General features: G+C 45.4%; 2 protein-coding genes across 2 annotated transcripts in view; one reads left to right on the top strand and one right to left on the bottom strand.

Annotated features, from left to right (window-relative positions):
- LOC149329203 (anoctamin-4-like) overlaps nucleotides 1-4290 on the bottom strand; it is a 54295-nt gene extending 50005 nt beyond the window's left edge. Inside the window, exons 1-3 of the mRNA XM_089560143.1 lie at nucleotides 3921-4290; nucleotides 2794-2870; nucleotides 511-1053 (exon numbers count right to left, since the gene is read on the bottom strand). Coding sequence (XP_089416269.1) covers nucleotides 511-1053; nucleotides 2794-2870; nucleotides 3921-4167 — 867 coding nt within the window. The 5' untranslated portion in view covers nucleotides 4168-4290. The remainder of the gene's footprint in view (nucleotides 1-510; nucleotides 1054-2793; nucleotides 2871-3920) is intronic.
- The window catches only part of LOC149329202 (uncharacterized), a 136684-nt gene that overhangs the window by 66529 nt on the left and 49810 nt on the right, over nucleotides 1-20345 (top strand). The window contains exons 4-7 of the mRNA XM_089560144.1: nucleotides 12215-12337; nucleotides 14845-14884; nucleotides 18072-18178; nucleotides 18749-18784. Coding sequence (XP_089416270.1) covers nucleotides 12215-12337; nucleotides 14845-14884; nucleotides 18072-18178; nucleotides 18749-18784 — 306 coding nt within the window. The remainder of the gene's footprint in view (nucleotides 1-12214; nucleotides 12338-14844; nucleotides 14885-18071; nucleotides 18179-18748; nucleotides 18785-20345) is intronic.

Below are 20345 nucleotides of genomic sequence, written 5' to 3' on the forward strand. Positions count from 1 at the left end.
ATGTACCAGATTCCTGAAGGCGTTACGGTGTTTACTTTTCCGGATTGTTCTTTAAAAGTGACAGCTATTTTCCTAGCCGATGATATCGGCCTAATTAAAGTTCTGCATTTGCCAAAGACCCTGATTTGCTGGGTGTCATATTCGGCTGTTGTAGCTGATTAAGATTGTGTGTGTTTCTTCACAGTCTGTAGTTTAGATAAACGCCAGCACGTCGTCACACAGATAGCGTATCAGGATATAAAAGAACTTATATGAACTGTTAGACCTATTTATGGAAAGCTGCAGCTTGAGCTGTTCATGCAAGTTTCTGACACTACCTGCACTGTCGTATATAGAGCTATTATGATTGGTCATTGAGAACACGCATAAAAACATGAAGTCAACCTAACTACGAACTGTTCAGCTAATCTACCCTCAGACCCCGTAGACCACCGGTAAGACGTGGTTCATGTGAAGAATGCAATGATCGCGGATCTACAATGGATGAGAATGAAGTACAATGGATCCTACCTTGCGTTGGGTGTCCTCCTCTTCGTGTCCCTCGTCCTCAAGCGCCGTTGTTTTCGAGGGTTGTTTGGTGTCGGATTTGCCGCCCTTTTGTCCTTTCTTTGCAGAAGCCGCCGTGCCTTTCTTCGCTTTTGATGTCCCTTTTGCCTTGGCCTTCTCTGACTTAGTCTCGTGGTCACCTTCCGGAATATCCTCCATAGGCAGGAGTTGGTCTTGATCATCCGCATCGGCCGCTTCCTCAGGTTCAACAGGCTCCGGTTCATTCTCGTCCAGCTTATCGTGAACCGGTTTTTCTTTGCCTTGTTTGCCCTTGCTCCCTGGTCCCTTTACCGGCTTTCCTTTCTTAACCGTGCTTTTATCCGCTTTGTCCTTTTCCGGTTTGCTGGCGTCTGGCTTGTCCTTGCTGGTCTTGGGAAGCTCGCTCTTGTCTTTCTCTGCTTTTTTCTTGGCGGACTTGTCTTGGCCTTTATTCGCCGCTTTTTCCGGTGCTTTTTTCTTGCTTGAGGTAGAAGCCTTGTCAGTCTTTTTGTGGACAGTTGGCCGCACCTGGGATGAATTCTTAGTCTAACTACATCTGTTGCATGATATTATCCATGCAAATAAAGCTGCATTAACTCACCGTGCAACGACAGATGAGACGCTGGATACAGATTATGTTTAGCGCTTTTATTTTGAAGCAAAGGGTGCCCCTTGTAAGATGTTACACTCCGTTGCACTGGGATTTCCGGCGAGCTCTATGCAACAAGGATGCTAGCATATGCATGAGCCACCTCGAAAGTAAGCTCAGCACGGCTGACTGACTGGCAGGCGGTGAAGAAATGTATGACTAGGGGCCCTAGGATGTAAGCCTAGAAATGCGGACCGCAAAACAGCCTGCCAGCTTAATTCTATATGAGAGTCCTTCACAGTGTTAACTTTACTTGTGGAGTAATATTTACCGTCTGATAGCAACGTAACCCTGCCGACGGGTGCCCCCGCGCGGTGAGCGCTTGGCCGTACGACGACGTGGTTAGAACTGGCATTACTTAACTACGCTATTAAACATTTGCCGCGAGCTTTCACCTGTCGCTCACGGGCTTGGGTGAATATAAAACCATTCATATGCATGGGCGTGCGACTGGCGTCACGCGGGCAAATTCGCATGGAAACTTATGCACAAGCTGATAGGTATGCGAAAGTTTGGCTGAAACTGACCCGTGAATACCTGGCGCAATCTTGACACGCAAGACGTGGCAGGAATTAAGAACCACAGGACCACACATTTGAGTGATACAAGCAAAGGCGATTTTAAAACCATTAGCAGTAAAAGCACGCCAATACTCTCTCTTCAATTCTCACTACATTTACTTCCTTTCTTCTTTCGCTGAGATGAAAGCGAGGTATTTATTATGCCGCGTATAATTCTTTTCGAAAATAAGTGGCCAGTCGCTATGGCGGTCTCCGTCTCGTGGCTATTGTGCCTATCTCTTATCATTTACTGCTGTGCGCGGAAATAAAAATCAATATAGACGAGGCGGAATCCGACCAACACTACTCGGCCAACGAGAGATAAAAAGGGCGGTTCTCTTGCACTGAATTTCTTTCACGACACAAGTAATTGTCTGTAACGCAGAAGAATATTTTAGAGTGGAGCTTTTAGGCGCCGGTTCGTGCTTTCCGCGTTGTCGTCGGCGTCTTCGGCGCATCCTCACACTTTCTTCAGACAGTCTATAGACTATCCGTAGACTTCTGTCTATAGTCTATAGACTTTCTATGGAAAAATCCTAGAGAACTATCTTTAGGCAACCGATAGATTTGCGGCCATACATTTGTAGTAACTTTTGTCTATAGTCAGTCTATAGACTATGAATACACAAAAATAATTATCTAAAGGAAGGCAAAGAAGCCTATAGAAGTCTATAGAATCTCTATAGGCTATAGCACGTTACGGCCTGTGTGAGGTGGCAAGTTGGCGGGTAGTTGCAGAGCGAAACGTCACCTGCCAGAGTGAGAGCAAGACAACCGGACAACCGCAAAATGGACAACCGGAACTTGGCTACTACGGAAATATCTTAGAGGGTGGCTAGCAGCGTGATACACCCCATGCCAGTGCGTGAAGAGCTGCGCTCAAATTTTGCATTACCTACTCTCGTAATAGCCTGTCAATTTTTTATAGTGCGAGAGTTTGAACTGCATACGCTACAAGGATCTCTGATAGGCAGAAACGCCGTGTTTTATGCCGGACAACTGAATATGTTCTCGCAGTTCTCGTGTGCAAATAACAAAGGTGCACGAAAACATTTTTACCTTCTTGCTTTCTGCATCGGGCTCGTCGGCAGTGGCATCATCACCAATGTCAGCCTGCGCGTCTTCAGCAGGTTTCTCTGTAAGCAAAGTGTGTAAAGCTTTTATCGCTTGCCGAAACTTTCAACAAAAATGTGAGTCTATTCGTTGGAGGGTGAATAACGTTTGCGAGGTTGCACCATCGCTTCCACCAACACTATTAACAGAAAGGAGTATAAAGCGAGTAAACTGCCCTCTAGCGCACTCTCTTATAAGGTACTTTACTCACTTTTTACTCCCATATGGGTGTATTCGTGTTTACGGCGAACTTATACGCTGAATAGCTAAGCAACCGAGGAGATGGTAGTTGCACATATGAGTGTAAATTAAACTAGGTATATGTCGAGCACAACGACTTCATTTGCTCTGGCAGTAGAATATGCCTGTTGGGAAAGCATAGTGCGTAATACAACAGATGAAAGTACGAAGCAAGCGCCAGTACTGCGGGTACGCAACATTGTATGAATCCAACAGGTGATAGCCTTCAACATCGCGTCTAAGCTGCTACTGTGGCTGTAGTCTTGATATAGGTTGACGGAACACTGATAAGCGAATCATGAAGATGATGACAGTAAAACAACCCTGGTGTCCACAAAAGAAAGCGCAGAAATGCAACATAGCAGCTAGAAGGTAGTGCGCAATCGAGCGCAATCCCATTTAGGCGTCGGCCTCGATACACCCAGTATGCTCACCTTGCAATAAAAAAAATATTTTATATATATATACTGGGATACTGCAATGGTGCGCCATTGGTATTTTCAGGAGATTGGCGAAACGCTTCTAGAGCACGAATACAACTAAGTGTGTGAGTTTGATGGCTACAAGAGAAGCATGAGAACGAAGGACGGACGATGCATTTCGGGAAGTTCTCGAGCCTCTCGTGCTGCAGTTCATTTTTTAGCTATTCCAGCGACCAAAAGCAGTTTGACTTTGTAGAGTTTGACCATCTCTTCCCTCCTGGCTCTGACAAGCGCCATTAATTGTCGCTCATACTTTAGCATACGCTCATACTTTAGCAATCGGATAATCAGATTCAGACGCCTGGGAGCCACCTACGCCAAGGCCATTCGCACGCGAAAAAGGGCACCTACCGCGAATAACCTTCGAGCTCACTGTTGCGAATCCTGGCTGGACTCGCGCCATCCTCAAGTCTCGCTTTACGATGCATCGGGCGGCGATGAAAGTCTTCTTCAAGATCCGAGTGCGAAGAAATTCTTTGGCTCTAACGCAGGCACACGGTACTATCTTCGCTGTGGCGGGCCGCAGCCAGAACTCCAGGGTGGGTTGAGAACTTGACATCGGCCGAGGACGAAGGCTGAGATGTGGCGGGGTCGTCATCTTGTCCACAAGTCGGTAGAGAGGCCACCTCGAGACTATTGGCAACGTCAGACTCGATCAACGCCGCCAAGAACCGAAGGAGTCTAGGATTGGGGGCCTGATGCGAAAGTTCCCTGAATCCGCTGGGAAATCTTTGCAGAACGGTGAACGTTGAGATGCGAGGCAAGCGCTCCAACCACGGGATTCTTCTTCTTCAAGGTCTCGTGGAGGTCGTGCATCCTTCCTCTTCTTCGGCAGCTGCTGATGCGAGATAGCCTCAGCAAACCAAAATGTTGACGTGGATAGCGACAAAGGCTCTTGTGCACTACAGAATAGTTTGCCCCATAGAACGGTCAATAGAGGACTAGCCGGAGTTGCAAAACTTTTATAAATCCATAACCACCGACGCGGTTATAACAGAACGAATCACATATGAGGACGAGAGAAGGCAGAGAAAAAAGAGTGATGTCGCCAGCAAGTAGACGAGACAGAACAATTTTGGGGAGCTCACGTGCGGAAAAATCACTCCCGAAAACCAGCGGCTGAAATGAATTACCCCTTTATACTCTGGGCACCGAACGCCAGTCGCCTACTCCAGCTACTGGAACAATGTAAAATTCAGAACATCGCTTTCAGTACAAAACATTTGCTTTGAAAGCAGGCTTCCTCCAGTTTAACGCATGAATACGCATCGCTCATCCAATTAAAGCGGATCCAAAGTTTGAAGCGTTCCTAACATAAAGGTCATCGACATCTTGCACGTGCAAAGGCGGGAATTCCAAGCTGCCGTGCGCCAATCCTCCTCAAAGACGAAGGCGTAAGAGGACTCGGCTAATGGAGTACACCCCAACCCATTTACCCCGCGAATGCCATGTATCCCGCGAATGAGCCATGTACCCCGAATGACGAATGAGCCATGTGCCCCGCGAATGACGATCCGCAGTTTAGCTCCCCTTTAAAATTTCCGTGGGTAAGTAAGTGAACGTTTCAAGCGCAGCACATATTGGCTAGCACATTATGCAGGGCCACATCCTCATAAATGCTGCATTAAGAAAAGCAAAAGAAGCTTGAATGGACTTGCCAGCAGATGAAAAAAGGACGGACGTCAAGAGAATAGTATGGTACGTGGCACAAATACATAAAAAAAATTAGTTTCACGAAAGGACGGTTATGCGCAACAGTTCAATGCGGATGGTACAGCGCGAAAGAGACGAAAGACAAAAGTAGAAGACAACAAGGACAACACTAGTCCATGTCGTCAACGAACCAAAAATTAACTATTATTACCAACTCGCCCAGCTATGCATTTTTCTTCAGTGTATTTATGTGCAATAAGAAGGCGACGACAGTACAGCAAACACGATAGCGTGCCACATTTTGCGACCTTGCATGTTGTGATTACCCTTTTCGGAAAAGTATCACATCAAAGGCCATTGGAAGTGACGGGACACTACCAACTGCATCGGTTACTTCCAACACCGTGCATATACACCTCGCATATTACTAAGACATGAGTTACCAGTTACACTTGGTGATCGTCTTTAAGGGTATGTCGCGAAAGCGTGGTGGCTTATTTCCCATATAGGGAAAAGGTCATTCTCTACTCTGCATTTATAGACACTTGGGAGCCCTCAGACCCCTCCGGGTGCAGTGGTGCAGCGTTTAAGCAATGCGCCACTTCCCTGCCATGGCAGGGGGTTTCATCGGTGGGCTTTGTGCGGTCCTGGTTGCTCTTCCCGAGTGAGCAATCCTTAATTTAAGTGCCCGCTGCCGCGGTGGGCGGGTTTTGAGGATGCCGCAAGGAGACGTGACCTAGGCCACTCTGGGGGCCACTTGTGGGGGCCATGTTCGTGATATTTCACTCACAACACCGACGCCGAGAACACCGACGCAGAGAACGCCGACACCGAGAGCGCCGACACCGGGTTTCCTGGAGACCGAGGCCTTTAACTCTATCGGGTTAAAAGCGACAAGGGAATTTAAGTCATTGACTGAATGCAAAAGTGAGCTGCCCTCTAAAAGGAAAACCCTCCACACACTGGCCTCCACGACCGTTTACACTGCATGAGGCTGTCTGTGTCCTTCACTTTCCTCGTCTACCGCATGTGCTCAACTCCATACGCGCGATCTTCAAGGGTCATTAGCACGCCGTGCGGAGGTTATGATAACGAAAAACATCTCGGGCACCGGAAACATGCTGCTATATAAAGCGTACTAATTCACTGCAACACTTTACGCCTTGCAGGCTGAACTTCGTGCTGCTGAAAAGGTCTCAGCACCAACATAGTCATCCTTATAATCCGCATACGCTGAAGGCTCCGGTAGCGCAGCGAGGATCTGGCGGCGCGTTCACCAAACACAAAGGTGCGTGACCGAATAAGCTTTCCGCACATGACTTTGAGCGCCTCTTCGCATTTGCTGTGGCTTCAAAACACCGCCGCTCACTGCAGAAGCGTCCGCTTTGTTGTATCCCTTGCCGTTGGGGAAATGGCCGGCCCGACTACGCCGGAGTAGCCGTGGAACCGCCACGTCAAGCACTCGCCACGTACTTCGATCAACTCCTTTATTTGCAGTTCATGATGAATCTATATACAAATGTATGTGTCAGCTGACATGATAGGGCGCGTGCCTAGCGCCACCTAGGTTATATAAACAGAACTGCTGGATACCACACGGTTCAGCAAAATCTGAACGTGCTTGTAGCTTTGTTTTGTTAACTTCAGCGTTTGCGGAGCAATAGCGGCTACTGAAGAGCAAAATGAAAACTAGGTGAAATTTTATCTTCGAATAGTCATGTTTACAATGAGTCTTCACTATTGTTCAATAAAGGCAATATTGCAGGGCATTTTAGTATTCATTGCTTGCAGACACATTTAGATGACCGGAGGTAATCCTCACATGCGTACAACGGCAAAATTATCATGGCATAAATCTCTACTTCCATATAAACTGTTTTATACAAATGCTGAGATTACTCTTACGCCTATATAACCACGTCCTCATAAGAACTATCAACGAAGACGTACAGAGGACTACGTAAGAAATAAGCTTATTTCGCGGTATATCTTCAGTACCCCGGCAACACTCGCAAAAGAAATACAATCTTCAAGTGCTCATCGACTGCGTTCTGGGCCATGAAAACGTATGCCAAAAACTAACTTTAGTGAAGGCCGGTTAATTAATGTTGGGATATTCGGAGTCTGAAATAACTTATGGGAGCTATAATCAAACTAGCTTGATGTTAAAAAACAGGCCTTCAGTACAGTTTCCTTAATTGCATCACACACGGATAGTAACCACGTAAAAATTTCAGTCGTCTTAATTACGCATCGTGCAAACAGGAAACTCTCAGTATCGCACCTGCGAAAACAGCGTTTCAGCCCCAATTTAGCTTCAAAATCTACACTAAAAAGGTTCCACCTTTGAAGTACCGGTTCACCTGGACAGAAATAACCTTTCGACAGCACCGCATCTCGCGTTTCTTAACAATAATGAGGGCTAGCCAATAACGGCCCATCAAAAAGGCTAATATGCATCGTGCATTGTGATCAAGATAAGACTATTTAACGCATAGCGAGAATGGTAACATTTTATAGTTTTGCTGTTATGCCTGAATCTGATGAACATCTTAATATTGCGTACCCTGCTATCTCATTGTGCCTGCTCATAGAAGTACCCACACAGCTGGCCATAGCTGTATCAGCGAAAGACACTCATGGACCCCAAGCTTCCAGCCGCTAAATACGCCAGAATTGTGTTGAATGTCATGAGTATTCAGAAATGCGGTGCAAATGAAGTGACAGGGTTCTATATGGCGCATACCTGCATTGCAGTTGCTGCACGAAATTGTTTTTCTTGAATGCGTTCCTCGATTGACATGCTTACGCGCATCACACTTGTTTGCGATCAGAAGACCAGCCCAAGGAACTGAAGACTGATTTCCACGGGAGAAAGCTTAAATGCCCCAAAGATAAACAAAAACTTTCACTTACTTGCAGGCATGCTTGACTTTTTCCAGTATACCCCCCTTGATCTTCAATGATAGAATGCTCCGTGGTCACCAGCCTGCCGCGGAGTGTCAGACCCGATTGTCCTGGTTCATCGACGTCTCAAAGTGCGTCCCGGACACATATCGACAGTCTGCCTGTTCTCGTGACGTCAGAAGCGCACAGCTGAGCTCACTTCCCTGTGGTTCTCCGCCAATCCACTGACCAGTACGGCTTATGACAAACACGTTGCGGTCGCTAACTTGCACCGAAGGTCGAACTACGTAGCTGTCAGGCCGCTCAGTTCTTTTAGAGCCGATAAAATGGCCTTTTCCGCATCCAACGCTGTCGCGTCCCCTCGATGACACTTCTTTTTCTGTGGCGCGCAAAAATGTAGGCTGTCTTCTTTTTCCTCGGCCGCTTAAATCTTCCGAGAGGGGGTGACTGATGAACAGAGCTGTCATGCGTACTTGAGAAGGCACACGCGAACGTTGGACGTCAGAATTGCACAGTATTTTACGTCAGGAGGAACACGTATATTCGAGGGAAGGTTGAAAATCTGCATGATGCTAATCCTAGCGGAATGCCGAAGACAGCAAGCAGCAAAGTTTCTTTCTAGCTGCGTATGCAGTAGAAGAGACACAAAAGTGTGTCAGAAATGGGGACACCTCGCAACGGTGATCAATTCGGACCTAAAAGAAATCACCAGCGTGTCAATCCGGAACTGTACGGTAGTCGAGGCCGAAGAGGCAGCCGTGGCTCTAGCGGCAGCGGAGGGCTACCGATCCAACAGGTCCTTAACCATACTCACCGACTCACAAGCTGCATGCCGCAACTACCTAAGCGGCAGAGTCAGCCACAGCGCGCTCCGAATTTTCCGCTCAAGTGGCAAAGCCGAAAACAACCAGGCGAAACACACGATAGTTTTGGTGCCGGGACATAGCGACATTACGGGAAATCAGGAGGCGGATAGGATAGCTCGAGGGTAGGCAACAAACCGAGCATCCAACAATCCCGACCTTGCTGAGGAACCCGAGCCGGTAGCCCAAAGCTATACAGACATTCTTAACTACTACAGAGGTATCAGACGAAAATACCCGCCTCCACACAAACAACTCAATAGAGAAGACGCCGTAGCATGGCGACAGTTACAAACGGGAACATTCCCGTGCCTAAACATCCTAAGTAAAATCTACCCCACACAGTACAAGAGCGAGTGCCCGTGGTGTGGAGACAAACCAACCCTATACCATACCACATGGGCTTGCCAGAAAATAGACAAGCTACCCATAATAGAACAGCCGAGTGCGAAACAGTGGGAGAGGATGCTATCCAGCGACATCATGAAAGTCAAACAAGGACTAGTAAGGCGTGCACGCAGGGCAGCTACCCTCAGCGGAGCCCTGGACTAGGGGAACCGACCCTGATGATAAGATGGAAGACTCCATCTGAAGCCGCCAAAGAAAACATTGTAAAATAGAGCAAATAAACGTTTTCCACCACCATCATTACCTTTTGGTGCAAATGATTTGTCTCAGCATTGAAAAGTAGCTAGAAGAAGTTTTCAAAGATGGCATCACAAGTGATTATAGCCACCTAAACCCAATGCTAAGAATTGGAGGCAATGGTTAGTGATAATTAAGGAAACGTGTTTGAAGGCTCAAGAAGGGATAACACGCGCGCGTTTAAAGACAGCTATAACTCAACAAAAACTGACGCGTAAAACAATTAGGAGGCAACAAGGAATTGAAGAAACGCTTTAATGCTGACGCCGGTACGATTTCAGTTCCTTGTAATAACATTCCTCAATCTATTCGTTGCCAATTTCAACGTACATGTTCGAAACAGTACTATGAGACTGACGTCAGAAGGAGCGTTACTAAAATGCACTGGTTAGCTTTAGAGAGGGTTGAATAGACCTCGCTTTCGGGAATAAGAATATGGTACGGCAGCGTGCATAAGCGTTAATTTAAGAGATGAAAAGGCATTCTTCGACTGTCTGAAGACTGTTCCTTTAAGAGAAGAAAAATTCAAATATTGAAAACAAAAATCTTGAATATCCGGGTTCGAACCCAAACGCGGCGGCCGCGTTTCAATGGAGACGAAACGCAAAAGGCGCCCGTGTGCTGTGCGATGTCAGTCGTTAAGGAGCCCCAGGTGGTCAAAATTTCCGAAGGCTTCCACTACAGCACCTCTTTCTTCTTTCACTCCCCCCTTTATTCCTTCCATTGCGGCGTGGTTCTGGTGATGATGTGATGATGATGATGATGATGCCAGTTACTGCGTCTTTTTCTTTAATCAAAAACCAATTTCAATAAACAATGAACTCAATGACAGAATGCGTGCAATATCAGAATCAAATGCGTTTATAGCTTAAGTTAGAATAAAAATAACTTTAATGAATCGCTGAAATCTCTCGAAATAGCGGTGGTATACTAACGCTTGTCGAAAATCATTCCGTGAGTTAATAGCGGTAACAAAAAGCGTGGACATGTCTGTTCACTCTGATATTAAGAAGTTTATTGAGGCCTTTGGAAGCTAATCTGGGAGGATTACTATTTATGATGTGATGATGACCTAAGCAAGAATTGGCTAATGCCCACAATTAGGAGATCGGCCAAGAATCACTAGGAGACGCTAATCAGCCTTCACTGTTGATGTTTTAATTCTTCATTGTGAGTTTACTTTCATAAGTCGCCTGTATCTATACACGTTCCCCTTCATCTTACATTTTTAACTGTGTAGTCGCGTGCTTGGTATTTCTTTATTAACTAGAAAGGTAGGTGAATTAGCTGTTATTTGCCAAATATTCCGGAATACAGCCAAAACTCCGGGCACACATCAGGGAAGTTGATGAAGAAGACGCTGACTACGCTTTGCAGCCAGGACGCTTCGTGAGAACTGTTCCTTATAATTTTCAGCACTTACACAATCAAGCATAGTACCGGTCTCTGGGCGTGGTTGATCTCCAAACTTGATCTTTGTATTGCGATGGAATTATAGAGGTGCGTAAATCTAGCGCTTGTTGGCACCGGTAAATCAAGTTACGAAGAAGCCATTGTCCTATGCCAGGCACAGTTAAATGTGCTGTCGTTGTGGTCAATATCTCCTTGCAGCACCAAATTTAGGGCACCATTGCTTTCAACTGGGAGGAAGGATATTATACAAAGAGGTACGCTATGTGAACACCGTAGGCAAAAAAAAAAAAAACGGTTTTTAGAATGCGGATGTCACGGAAGGAATATCTTTCTGAAATATTTTATGATAAAGTTTTGCTGAGGAAAGACTCTACTGCAGTTCAAAACCCTGTAATTTAAGGGTTGTGTGCCCATTTCCACAACTTCGACAGAGAGCAACACCTTGACCAATGCCAACCAAGCTCACCATGACGCCTAACAGTGGCCAGAGCGAGCCGAATCCTTGTACACCTGTATTCAGGAATTGTATAATTTCTAAGGGTTTTAGGAAGAAATTTCTGATACCGATCAGATTTAAAATAAGGTTAATGCATAAATTATTAGGTGATAATCCTTTTCTCTTATGCAAGGCGAAATACAGCCTATCTAATTCGGCTTTTCTCCTTACGTTCACGGCATCGCGAAGTGAATTGCAGGTGCCTGCATGCGAGGACATAGTACGTTTTTGAGACAAGGTCACGAAAGCCAAATGCTAGTTCCCACCGGGTGAGCAATGAGGAAAGATGTAGAAAATTTTAAAGCACTGGCCTGAGAAGACCTGATTTAACGGCGGCAGGGACGGAGCAGCAAGACAAATATAAAGAACTAGGGATAAGAACTCGCAATAGTAGTGCTTCCCTTCCTGTGCTCATAGTGTGTATAGAACTAAGTGTCCAAAATTCCTCGCTCTAAGCAGGGCTCAGGCAGGCGATTTATCATTTTCTTTTCCTATCAACGTCTGCACATTGCGCTAAACCTGCGGGCCCAAGAGGCTAGGAAATAGAGACCAGTCGTGTGTGATCATTTCGGCACTAAATTTAACCTAATTCAGTTAAGTGATTCTCACCATCGCAGAGAACAACCGTGAAGGTAATATATTCTGACAGCAGCTTTTCGTTGCCGCAGGAAAGGAGGAAAGGATGAGTGCCGGCGCGATTCCAATATCATCCGACGCCAGGTCAGGCAGTGCGAGTAGCCACGCATCCGAGCCCCACCCCATCTACTTCCGGCACGGACGGCCACCCATCGGTGAGGTTTATATTTTGTTTTGTAACACTGGTTTGCTTGGTGGAAAGTCGGGAACCCAATATTCCAGAATATGGGACGAACATATAAGAAGCACCGCTCATTTCTTCTCTCCATAATGTGCCCAGTGTGAAAGCTGGTGGCGTGGTCTTATTTTGAAGTAATCATAAGGTGGGGCGCTCGCTTCCAGTACGCCTCAAGAAATGATATACCGGTCACAAAACGTGCAGCGCGTACAATTTTTTTTTTATTGTAGAGGTCAACCGTGGCTTTAGCGTTCGGCTCCTGATTCCAACTTCGCGAGTTTGATCCCGGCTGCGGCAGCTGTATTTCAATGCAAACGAGATAAAAAAAAAAACGCCCGTCTGCCTAGCGATACCAGTGCGTGGTAAAGAACCCCAGGTGGTCTAAATTAATCCGGTCCCCTTCACTACGGCGTCCCTGAAAGCCTGAGTCGCTTTTGGACGTTGATTTCACACAATCCTTACACGCAGACGGCATTTTGTACTTTCTAATTTCAACTGCACGCTGTGGAAACTAATTTTTTCTATCCTATAGTTTGACTGTGTATTTTGGGCGCAGTAACATATTCTTTTAAACCTCATCATCGCCTTCGATGTCGCCGCTTGTGGTACTGCTACTCCTCTCTACCTTCATAAATGCAATCATCTTCTGAGCGGCACTTTTCATTCAATAAATTTGCAGCTTCAAAACTGTTAACAACATTCAGGCACACTGGACGTAACGGATCCAAATCAACAAGGAGATGAGCCGAACCTATGCTCTTTTTACCCGTTCTTTCGGCGTGGTAGGTAGTTCCCGTCGGGGCAGACATTCGAAATCCCTTTAGTACGAAAGCCCGGCTTGTGTAGCCCCCACGGAAAGTTGGCGTCAGTGTGACATGAAGCCTCGTTTACATCGCCTAGGCCTTGACAAGATTAAGGCGCAAAGCTAGGAGCTAGACAGCCAGGACTATACACGCGTTGCTGCCCGCGTGTTAACAATAACATCACTAGAGAGCCAAACCCAGGGTCGATAGCGAGGGCGATAATAGACAAAGGCGCTGCGCCCGTGAACAATTCCCGTTTTGAAATCTTTTGAGCCACTGCGCCGAGGGCAATATGTTGTAGAAATTCCAAAAAGCGATACGACTATTTACTAAAGGCCGCCTGCAAATTCACAATTGAAGAGAAGCGCCCAAATGTAACAGTTCAAAAATTTATTACAGATATCTACAGCGCCCGTCAGAAATTTTTCTTTGGGGGTTATTTACAAACACAAAGGAAAAAAGAAGAATGTATACAAAAGCAGCAGATCAGTTATAATACGAAAATATAAATAATTCTTATCGTAACTAAAATCGGAATACTTTCACATTCAAGGCAACAATCGGAAGACAGCAGCAAGGGAAGTATGCAATTGCACATTCTGCTACACACTGCAGAAAGCAGGACACTGGAACATGAACTAAGTAAGATTCATGTGATGCTCTCTATGGAAGAGGAAAAACTGGGTGCATACACTATCTCATATGGAAGAAAATTCCATTCTTCTATGGTTCATGAAAAGAATGAAAACCCTGATACATATATGCGACTTTGGTATGACCTTATTTGTTTCGTATGGTTTCGTCCGTTGGACTGACAATGAAGTTGTTTAAACGCGTTTTTATCCGAATCCCATGTTACCTTTGTTAACATTCTGCAGTAACTTGAACCTGAATTTTGGATTTGGATTTGGATTGATGGAGTTTAACGTCCCAAACAGACTAAGGCTATGAGAGACGCCGTAGTGAAGGGCTCCGGAAATTTCGACCACCTGTGGTTCTTTAACGTGCACTGACATCGCACAGTACACGGGCCCCTAGAATTTCGCCTCCATCGGAATTCGACCGCCATGGCCGGGATTGAACCCACGTCTTTCGGATCAGCAGTCGAGCGTCATAACCGCTGAGCCACCGTGGCGGCTTTAACCTGAATTTATTTGAAGAAATTAACCTGAATTTCTTCAAAAAGTAAACTGTTGAGACTTAGTTTACCACTAGTTAACCCGATTCATCTGCTTTATGATTATACAACACTAGCAATACAGTACCGCAAAGGTCATCTCTGCCTCAAGAACCCTATATTTAAAAATTATGGTTCGTCTTACCTGAAACAGCGTTCATAGTAACGTCTGCGCGAGGCGCCTGCAGGTCATGCTTTGCGCACAATAAAACCATGGGCTCGCCTTTACTCTGAACGCGTTCAGGGATTGAAATCTGAATCCACCACTCGCGACACCTTTCCGACTGCATGTCTTGTTTTACTCAAGCTCTGGAAAAAAAAAAGAAAAACAAATCAACTGCCATCGGTTGCTCTTGACTATAGATTTGATTCAGTTCACATCGAAGTGCTGCCTGCGGCATCTCAGTGCCCTATAGGCAGCTTGATTGGCAGCCTAAATGGCTAATTAGTTTTTCGGAGATAACTTTCTGGCCTTCAATATTTTTCTATTTCATATTTCTGCAGGAGCAGCAAGCTTACAAGGAGTGGCGCCGAACTTCTACATGTAAGCCTTCCGTTGTCAGTCGCTACCTGTGTAGTGGTTTTGCCTCGCTTATCGTCATGGTGGAAGAGAACCGGAAGAAATTTATGTGAAAAAAAATGATTTCTGCAAGTAGTCCCCAGGTTCCTAGCGCGACAAAATAACCTGAGCGTGAACAAAACAGGGAGACAGGAGAGGCATAACAAGGCCATAGAGGCACCCGCATCTCATACTGAACGAAAACCACTATGTCAGACTTTCTTCAAGCAAGGGCATTGATTAAATTATTGCACTTTAAAGGTGCACTTTCGTACTGGTAGCAGGTGTATCTTAACAAAGAACATGAACAGAGTGCCAGCAAACATGTGCGAAGGTAAGGGCGCAGCTGGCGAAGCAGCCGTCATGTACTGTCGTTTTACGACGTTGTGTACACCATGAAAGGCGTCAGACGTCCCTCTAATAGCAGGCGCTGTGATAAAAAAAAAGAACAATGCAGGAAACCAAACATAGGGAAAGTTTAAAAATTCTCCTCGAGCATTTATTCGGGATTCCCCGAGAGTAATTTGTATCGATCCACTGTTTATAATTTCCATTTTTGGGCGACCGCGGTGGCTCAGTCCCTGAGAAACTCGTCTGCTAACCCGAAATACTTGCGCAATGTGCCGTCGTCTCAATGGCAATCTTGATGGGAGCCTAATTATTAACAGATGTGAACTACGGGTTCCGACGCGACTTGTAAAAAATGGGCTTAGAAAACTTGGTTTTTAAAGCGCCATCTACAGGCGTAGCACCGCCAGTAAATTTATTTATTTATTTACTGATGCTCTCAGCCGTCAGACCGTTACAGGGTGTAAACAGATGCATATGTAACAAAAGTCACACAGCCACAAGTATAAACAGTACACAATTCAAAGAGTCAAATCGAAAACGACAATCGTCGCAACACAGCCGTCCTGCACTGCCGATACAGGCCTTAAGTACAAACGCTAATGGGTAAATATTTACAACCATAAAATAGCAGCAGGGAAACAAAACGTAACTAAAGAAAAACAAAATTACAGGGATGTCTATTCAGGTAAATGACGGTACAAGCAGTTTTAAAATTTGGGGAGAATTGTCTATTTGTAGAAAGGCCTGAGGCAGGGAATTCCATTCTGTTATTGTTCTGGGGAAAAAGGAATATTTAAAACAGTTAATACGGGCCATCATGGGTGTAACCTGGTAACTATGAGAGCTTCTTACTGGGCGACACGAACACTTTTGCAAATAGAGGCTTGTGTTTAAGTTGAAGTGGTTATTGCGCAAAAGATAAAGAAATTTTAGCCTGACGATCTTCCTTCGTTTCGACAGTGAAGGAAGTTGTAATTCATGTAGCATGTCAGTCACGGAATCAGTATATCTATATTTTGACAGAATGAACCTGGCGGCCCTTCTTTGAACTTTTTCAATCTTATCCGTTTGATTTGACTGATACGGATCCCGCATGACGCTTGCATATTCCAGTGTCGGACGTACCAGCGCGAGATAGGCAGTTAGTTTTGCTTTTGTGGATGCAAGTTTCAGTTTTCTTCTAATGTAACACAATTTAGTTTCGGCTTTTGAACATATGGTGTCAATATGTAAATTCCAACTTAGATTAGATGATACAGTGACACCTGAATACTTAAAGTAGTTGACACGTGCTATATTTCGCCCATCTATGTCATAATCAAATGAAAAAATATTTTTGGTTTTGTTTGTCAGTATAATATATGATGTTTTTGTATAATTAATTTTCATCCTGGAAGCTGTACACCATTGATTAATGGAGTTCAACTCCAAATTTAATGTGAGCTGGTCTTCTGGTTTTGATATGATTGAGTATATTAAACAATCATCCGCAAATAGCCGGACTGTAATTTGAGGAGGAAGTGAGACTGGCATGTTACTAATATAGCATAAAAATAATATAGGCCCCAGCACAGACCCCTGAGAGACACCTAAGGGTACACCCAGGACGTCAGATTTCGCACCGTCTACCTCCACATACTGGGTTCTATTAGTAAGGTAAGCTTTAATCCAGCGTACAATATCTCGGTTTATGCCTAAGTCAATGAGCCTATTAAGAAGTTCATCATGGGGTACGCGGTCGAATGCTTTAGACATGTCTAGGCAAACTGCATCCACTTAATCTCTGTTGTTTAAAGCTTTTGAAAAATCATGCAGTGTTTCTACAAGTTGAGTAACAGTAGAGAGCTTCCGCCTGAAACCATGTTGATTGGGATTGGGAAATGGCGAACGCAATGCGGCAAGAATGCGACAGCGGCACTCCGGTGGTCTTCAGAACCAGCCAGTGATCACGTGGGCGGCGACAAACAGTGAAGTTGCATTGAGAAGGCTGGTGCATCTACAGCTGTTCATCCTAACAATAGAGTCCATATCTCAACCGTTAAAGGCACTGCATTCAGCAACATTAGCCATGTGACAGCTCGCACTAGGAGAGCGGATTGAATAATATACGTAAAGAGTAGATTGGTGCGGCCATATGACTGCAAGCTTCAAGTAGGAAAACTCAGTGAAGAATAAGCGTTACATACGAAACTCAGTTTTTTAGGAATCAATAAGATACTGATTTCCCTACTTTGTTCATGAAAGCTCGCACATTCGATGCCCATGCCATAGTGATCTTAGCACTGGTCGCTTCATAAAATCCGGGCCTTTGGTTTTCTAAACATTATGATTTTTGTTAGTATTATAAACCCCTATTGGCGTGGGGAAAGTTTTCGTTGGAAGTCAAATAAAAAAAAGTAAGAAGCTCGTGAAGTAAATCAGTCCTAGAATGTGTAATGTGCTATGACAATAGTGGACAGTGCTGAATATTGGCGGTCATTCACCGCGTTGAGAACGAAAGAAATGAGGCAATATTTACAAAGAAAATATAGAAATACTGCTTATTGGCAATGATCAGCACGGTTGGCCATAGCTCGGTGAGTAAGTTTCGATAAGTTCTTGAAGTGTTTAACAGAAAATACATGTGCGACAGAAACCGGAGATAACAGGATAAGATAAACGCGTGGCGCTATTTTTCAGCAGTTAAATATGTTCCCTGGCAGAAGCACAAGTCAACTACACCATATCTCGGAGTCATGTTCCTGGCTAATATCAACTGAGGAAATAAATTAAGGCAGACAGGAGTACAGCTCCAAAGTTGTGTCTCACGTTGACATTGCAGGTTCCGCCTTTCGCACGTGGGTCTCTGCGCTGCTGTCATCCTCCTCGCAACCTTCGCTCTGCTGCTGGTGTCCGCCATCTTGTTTCCCGTGCTCCTCAGTTCACCACGTGAGCGCGCCTTCTTAAAGCGATTAATGAATTGATTTGAAGTCTGAAGGAAGAAAAACTGAAATGTGTGCGAGCATCTGTGAACCCCCCACCATGCGTGCACCGTTCAACAATCTACTATGCCTTTTCTACAACGCTTGTTCTCTGTCGTGTCTGCTCTCAAGCAATTCACGAGAAACTGTCAGAGCTTATGTCACTGGCTGCCTCCTGGAGCCGTAATTTGTAACGATTCATTTCATTTGCCCTCTATCCTATAGATGTTTACGATGGGTGAAGTACAATGTGGGACATGACGTCACGCTGGTTGTTGCAGAAGGACACCCATAATAACACTTATTTCCCGAAACCCGCCGCATGCTTATATCTGTGTGGCTGACCGATAACAACGCTATCGAATGAGGGAGGAAGACGGCGCATGTTCGAAGCGTGACGAGCTTTGTCGTCACTAATCTCAACTCGCGAGAAGGGCTTTGTCACTTGAACGCCTCTATTGCTTTCTTATTGCTGCCAATCAGTGCTATTTACGAAAACGATTCCTAATTTTTATTCATATCCGGTGTGTCGTTTTAGATCCCCAAGTGCGAGTAAGACCCAGGAGGCTTACCGGTGCGTGAAATTTGCGTTTAGTTTTTTAATGCGTGTGCTTTCGTACGACGTTCTGTTAGTACTGGCAGAAAACGAGACCTATGGACATGCTTCTTATCCGTGATCGTGCTGAGCCAATAGATGTCGAATCAAGCTATGTACCATCGGGGCCAAAAGGCCCACCCTCCGAGTTCCGATCCGCGCCACTCCGCTCACGGGCGCCACTTGACAGCACTTCTGGTGCCGAAACGGGCCCACTCCACCGGTCTCGGCACCAGAAGTGTTTCGGCAAGTGGCGCCCCCATGCAGAGTGGCAAGGGTCAGAACTTGGAGGGGGTTCTGCTATTTTTGTCCCCGATGGTACAGCGCTTTGGCGTAAGGCCGCATTGAAACTGGAAGCATCAAATCGCCTTCTTGAATGACAATGACGGTAATCTACGCGAAAACCCGCAACACTGATATACGAAGAAGAGATGCATACCTGAACCACTCAGTAAGTCACTTCCAGTACTTTGTTATAAAGGTTAGGAAAATGGGAAGCATAAATACATACCTGTAGATGCGCTGGCCATGAATAATTGACGCGTATCCCCTATCTGCTTTTCTTTTCTCTCAACTTCCTTTTCCAACACTCAAACCTCGTTATGGTCAATTTAGCCCCGAAGCAGGTCTGCACAGAAGGTAGTGGTTTCTACTCGGATAAACAGCAAGAATTAAACTAAAAATAAATGCTAATAATACAGCAGAGGTAAGAATATTTATAGCGTATACTCACTTAGCAATACAACCAAAAATAACTTTTTGCAGCGAAGCCAATATCAACATTTAATTGAAATGGCAGTCCGCTTTTCAGTAAAACATATTGCCAATATTGGCCTAAAACATTGTATAGCTTTGCCACAGGAACTTCACCAGGCTGCAAAATAGAAATTCGAACTCAGGCGTCCTTCCGCGCTACAAAAAATGACGACTGATGAGATTAGTGTGCACCATTCTTAGCACTTTTCTCGTACGACAATCGGGAGACGAAGGAGCGAAAAGAATGCGAGCCGTTATGTATGAACAAAGGGTATTTTATTCTGTATTCTATTATGCAACCTGCAACGAAGGTTTCTTTTTTTTTCAACAAGAACTGTTTATGGGAGAACAGTCGCCAATAACAGACGTGGCCCACCTCACGGCACATGACCCCGCCACACGATTACGGATCCATCGCATGCGAGGGCCTCGCGCTATCGCGCAGTCTTCGGGTGGGGCTCGCGCTTCATACCCCCCCCCCCCCCCCCTTCCCAAATCTCATGCCAGCCCCGGACCCGGATTCCTGGGAACGCGTACTCCAATACAAAGAAGCACAGCAAGACCTGGTGGAATGGGCTATGGAGATGGTCTCAGAATATGGAGCACCTAGTGGACCAGTGCCGGCTTAGCAGAGAAAACAACCTCTTTTCTGTAAATAAATGTTGTGTATCAACCGTGATGACGTAACCACCACCTGTACGCAACTCCGAATTTAGAGTTTTCGTGCGACCTGAAACGTGAAACAAGCCCCCAAACACTTCGAAATGCCTCTCAGACCACTGAA

Source organism: Amblyomma mixtum, chromosome 9, assembly GCF_055824585.1.
Source record: "Amblyomma mixtum isolate Tamu chromosome 9, ASM5582458v1, whole genome shotgun sequence".
Lineage (NCBI taxonomy): Eukaryota > Metazoa > Arthropoda > Arachnida > Ixodida > Ixodidae > Amblyomma > Amblyomma mixtum.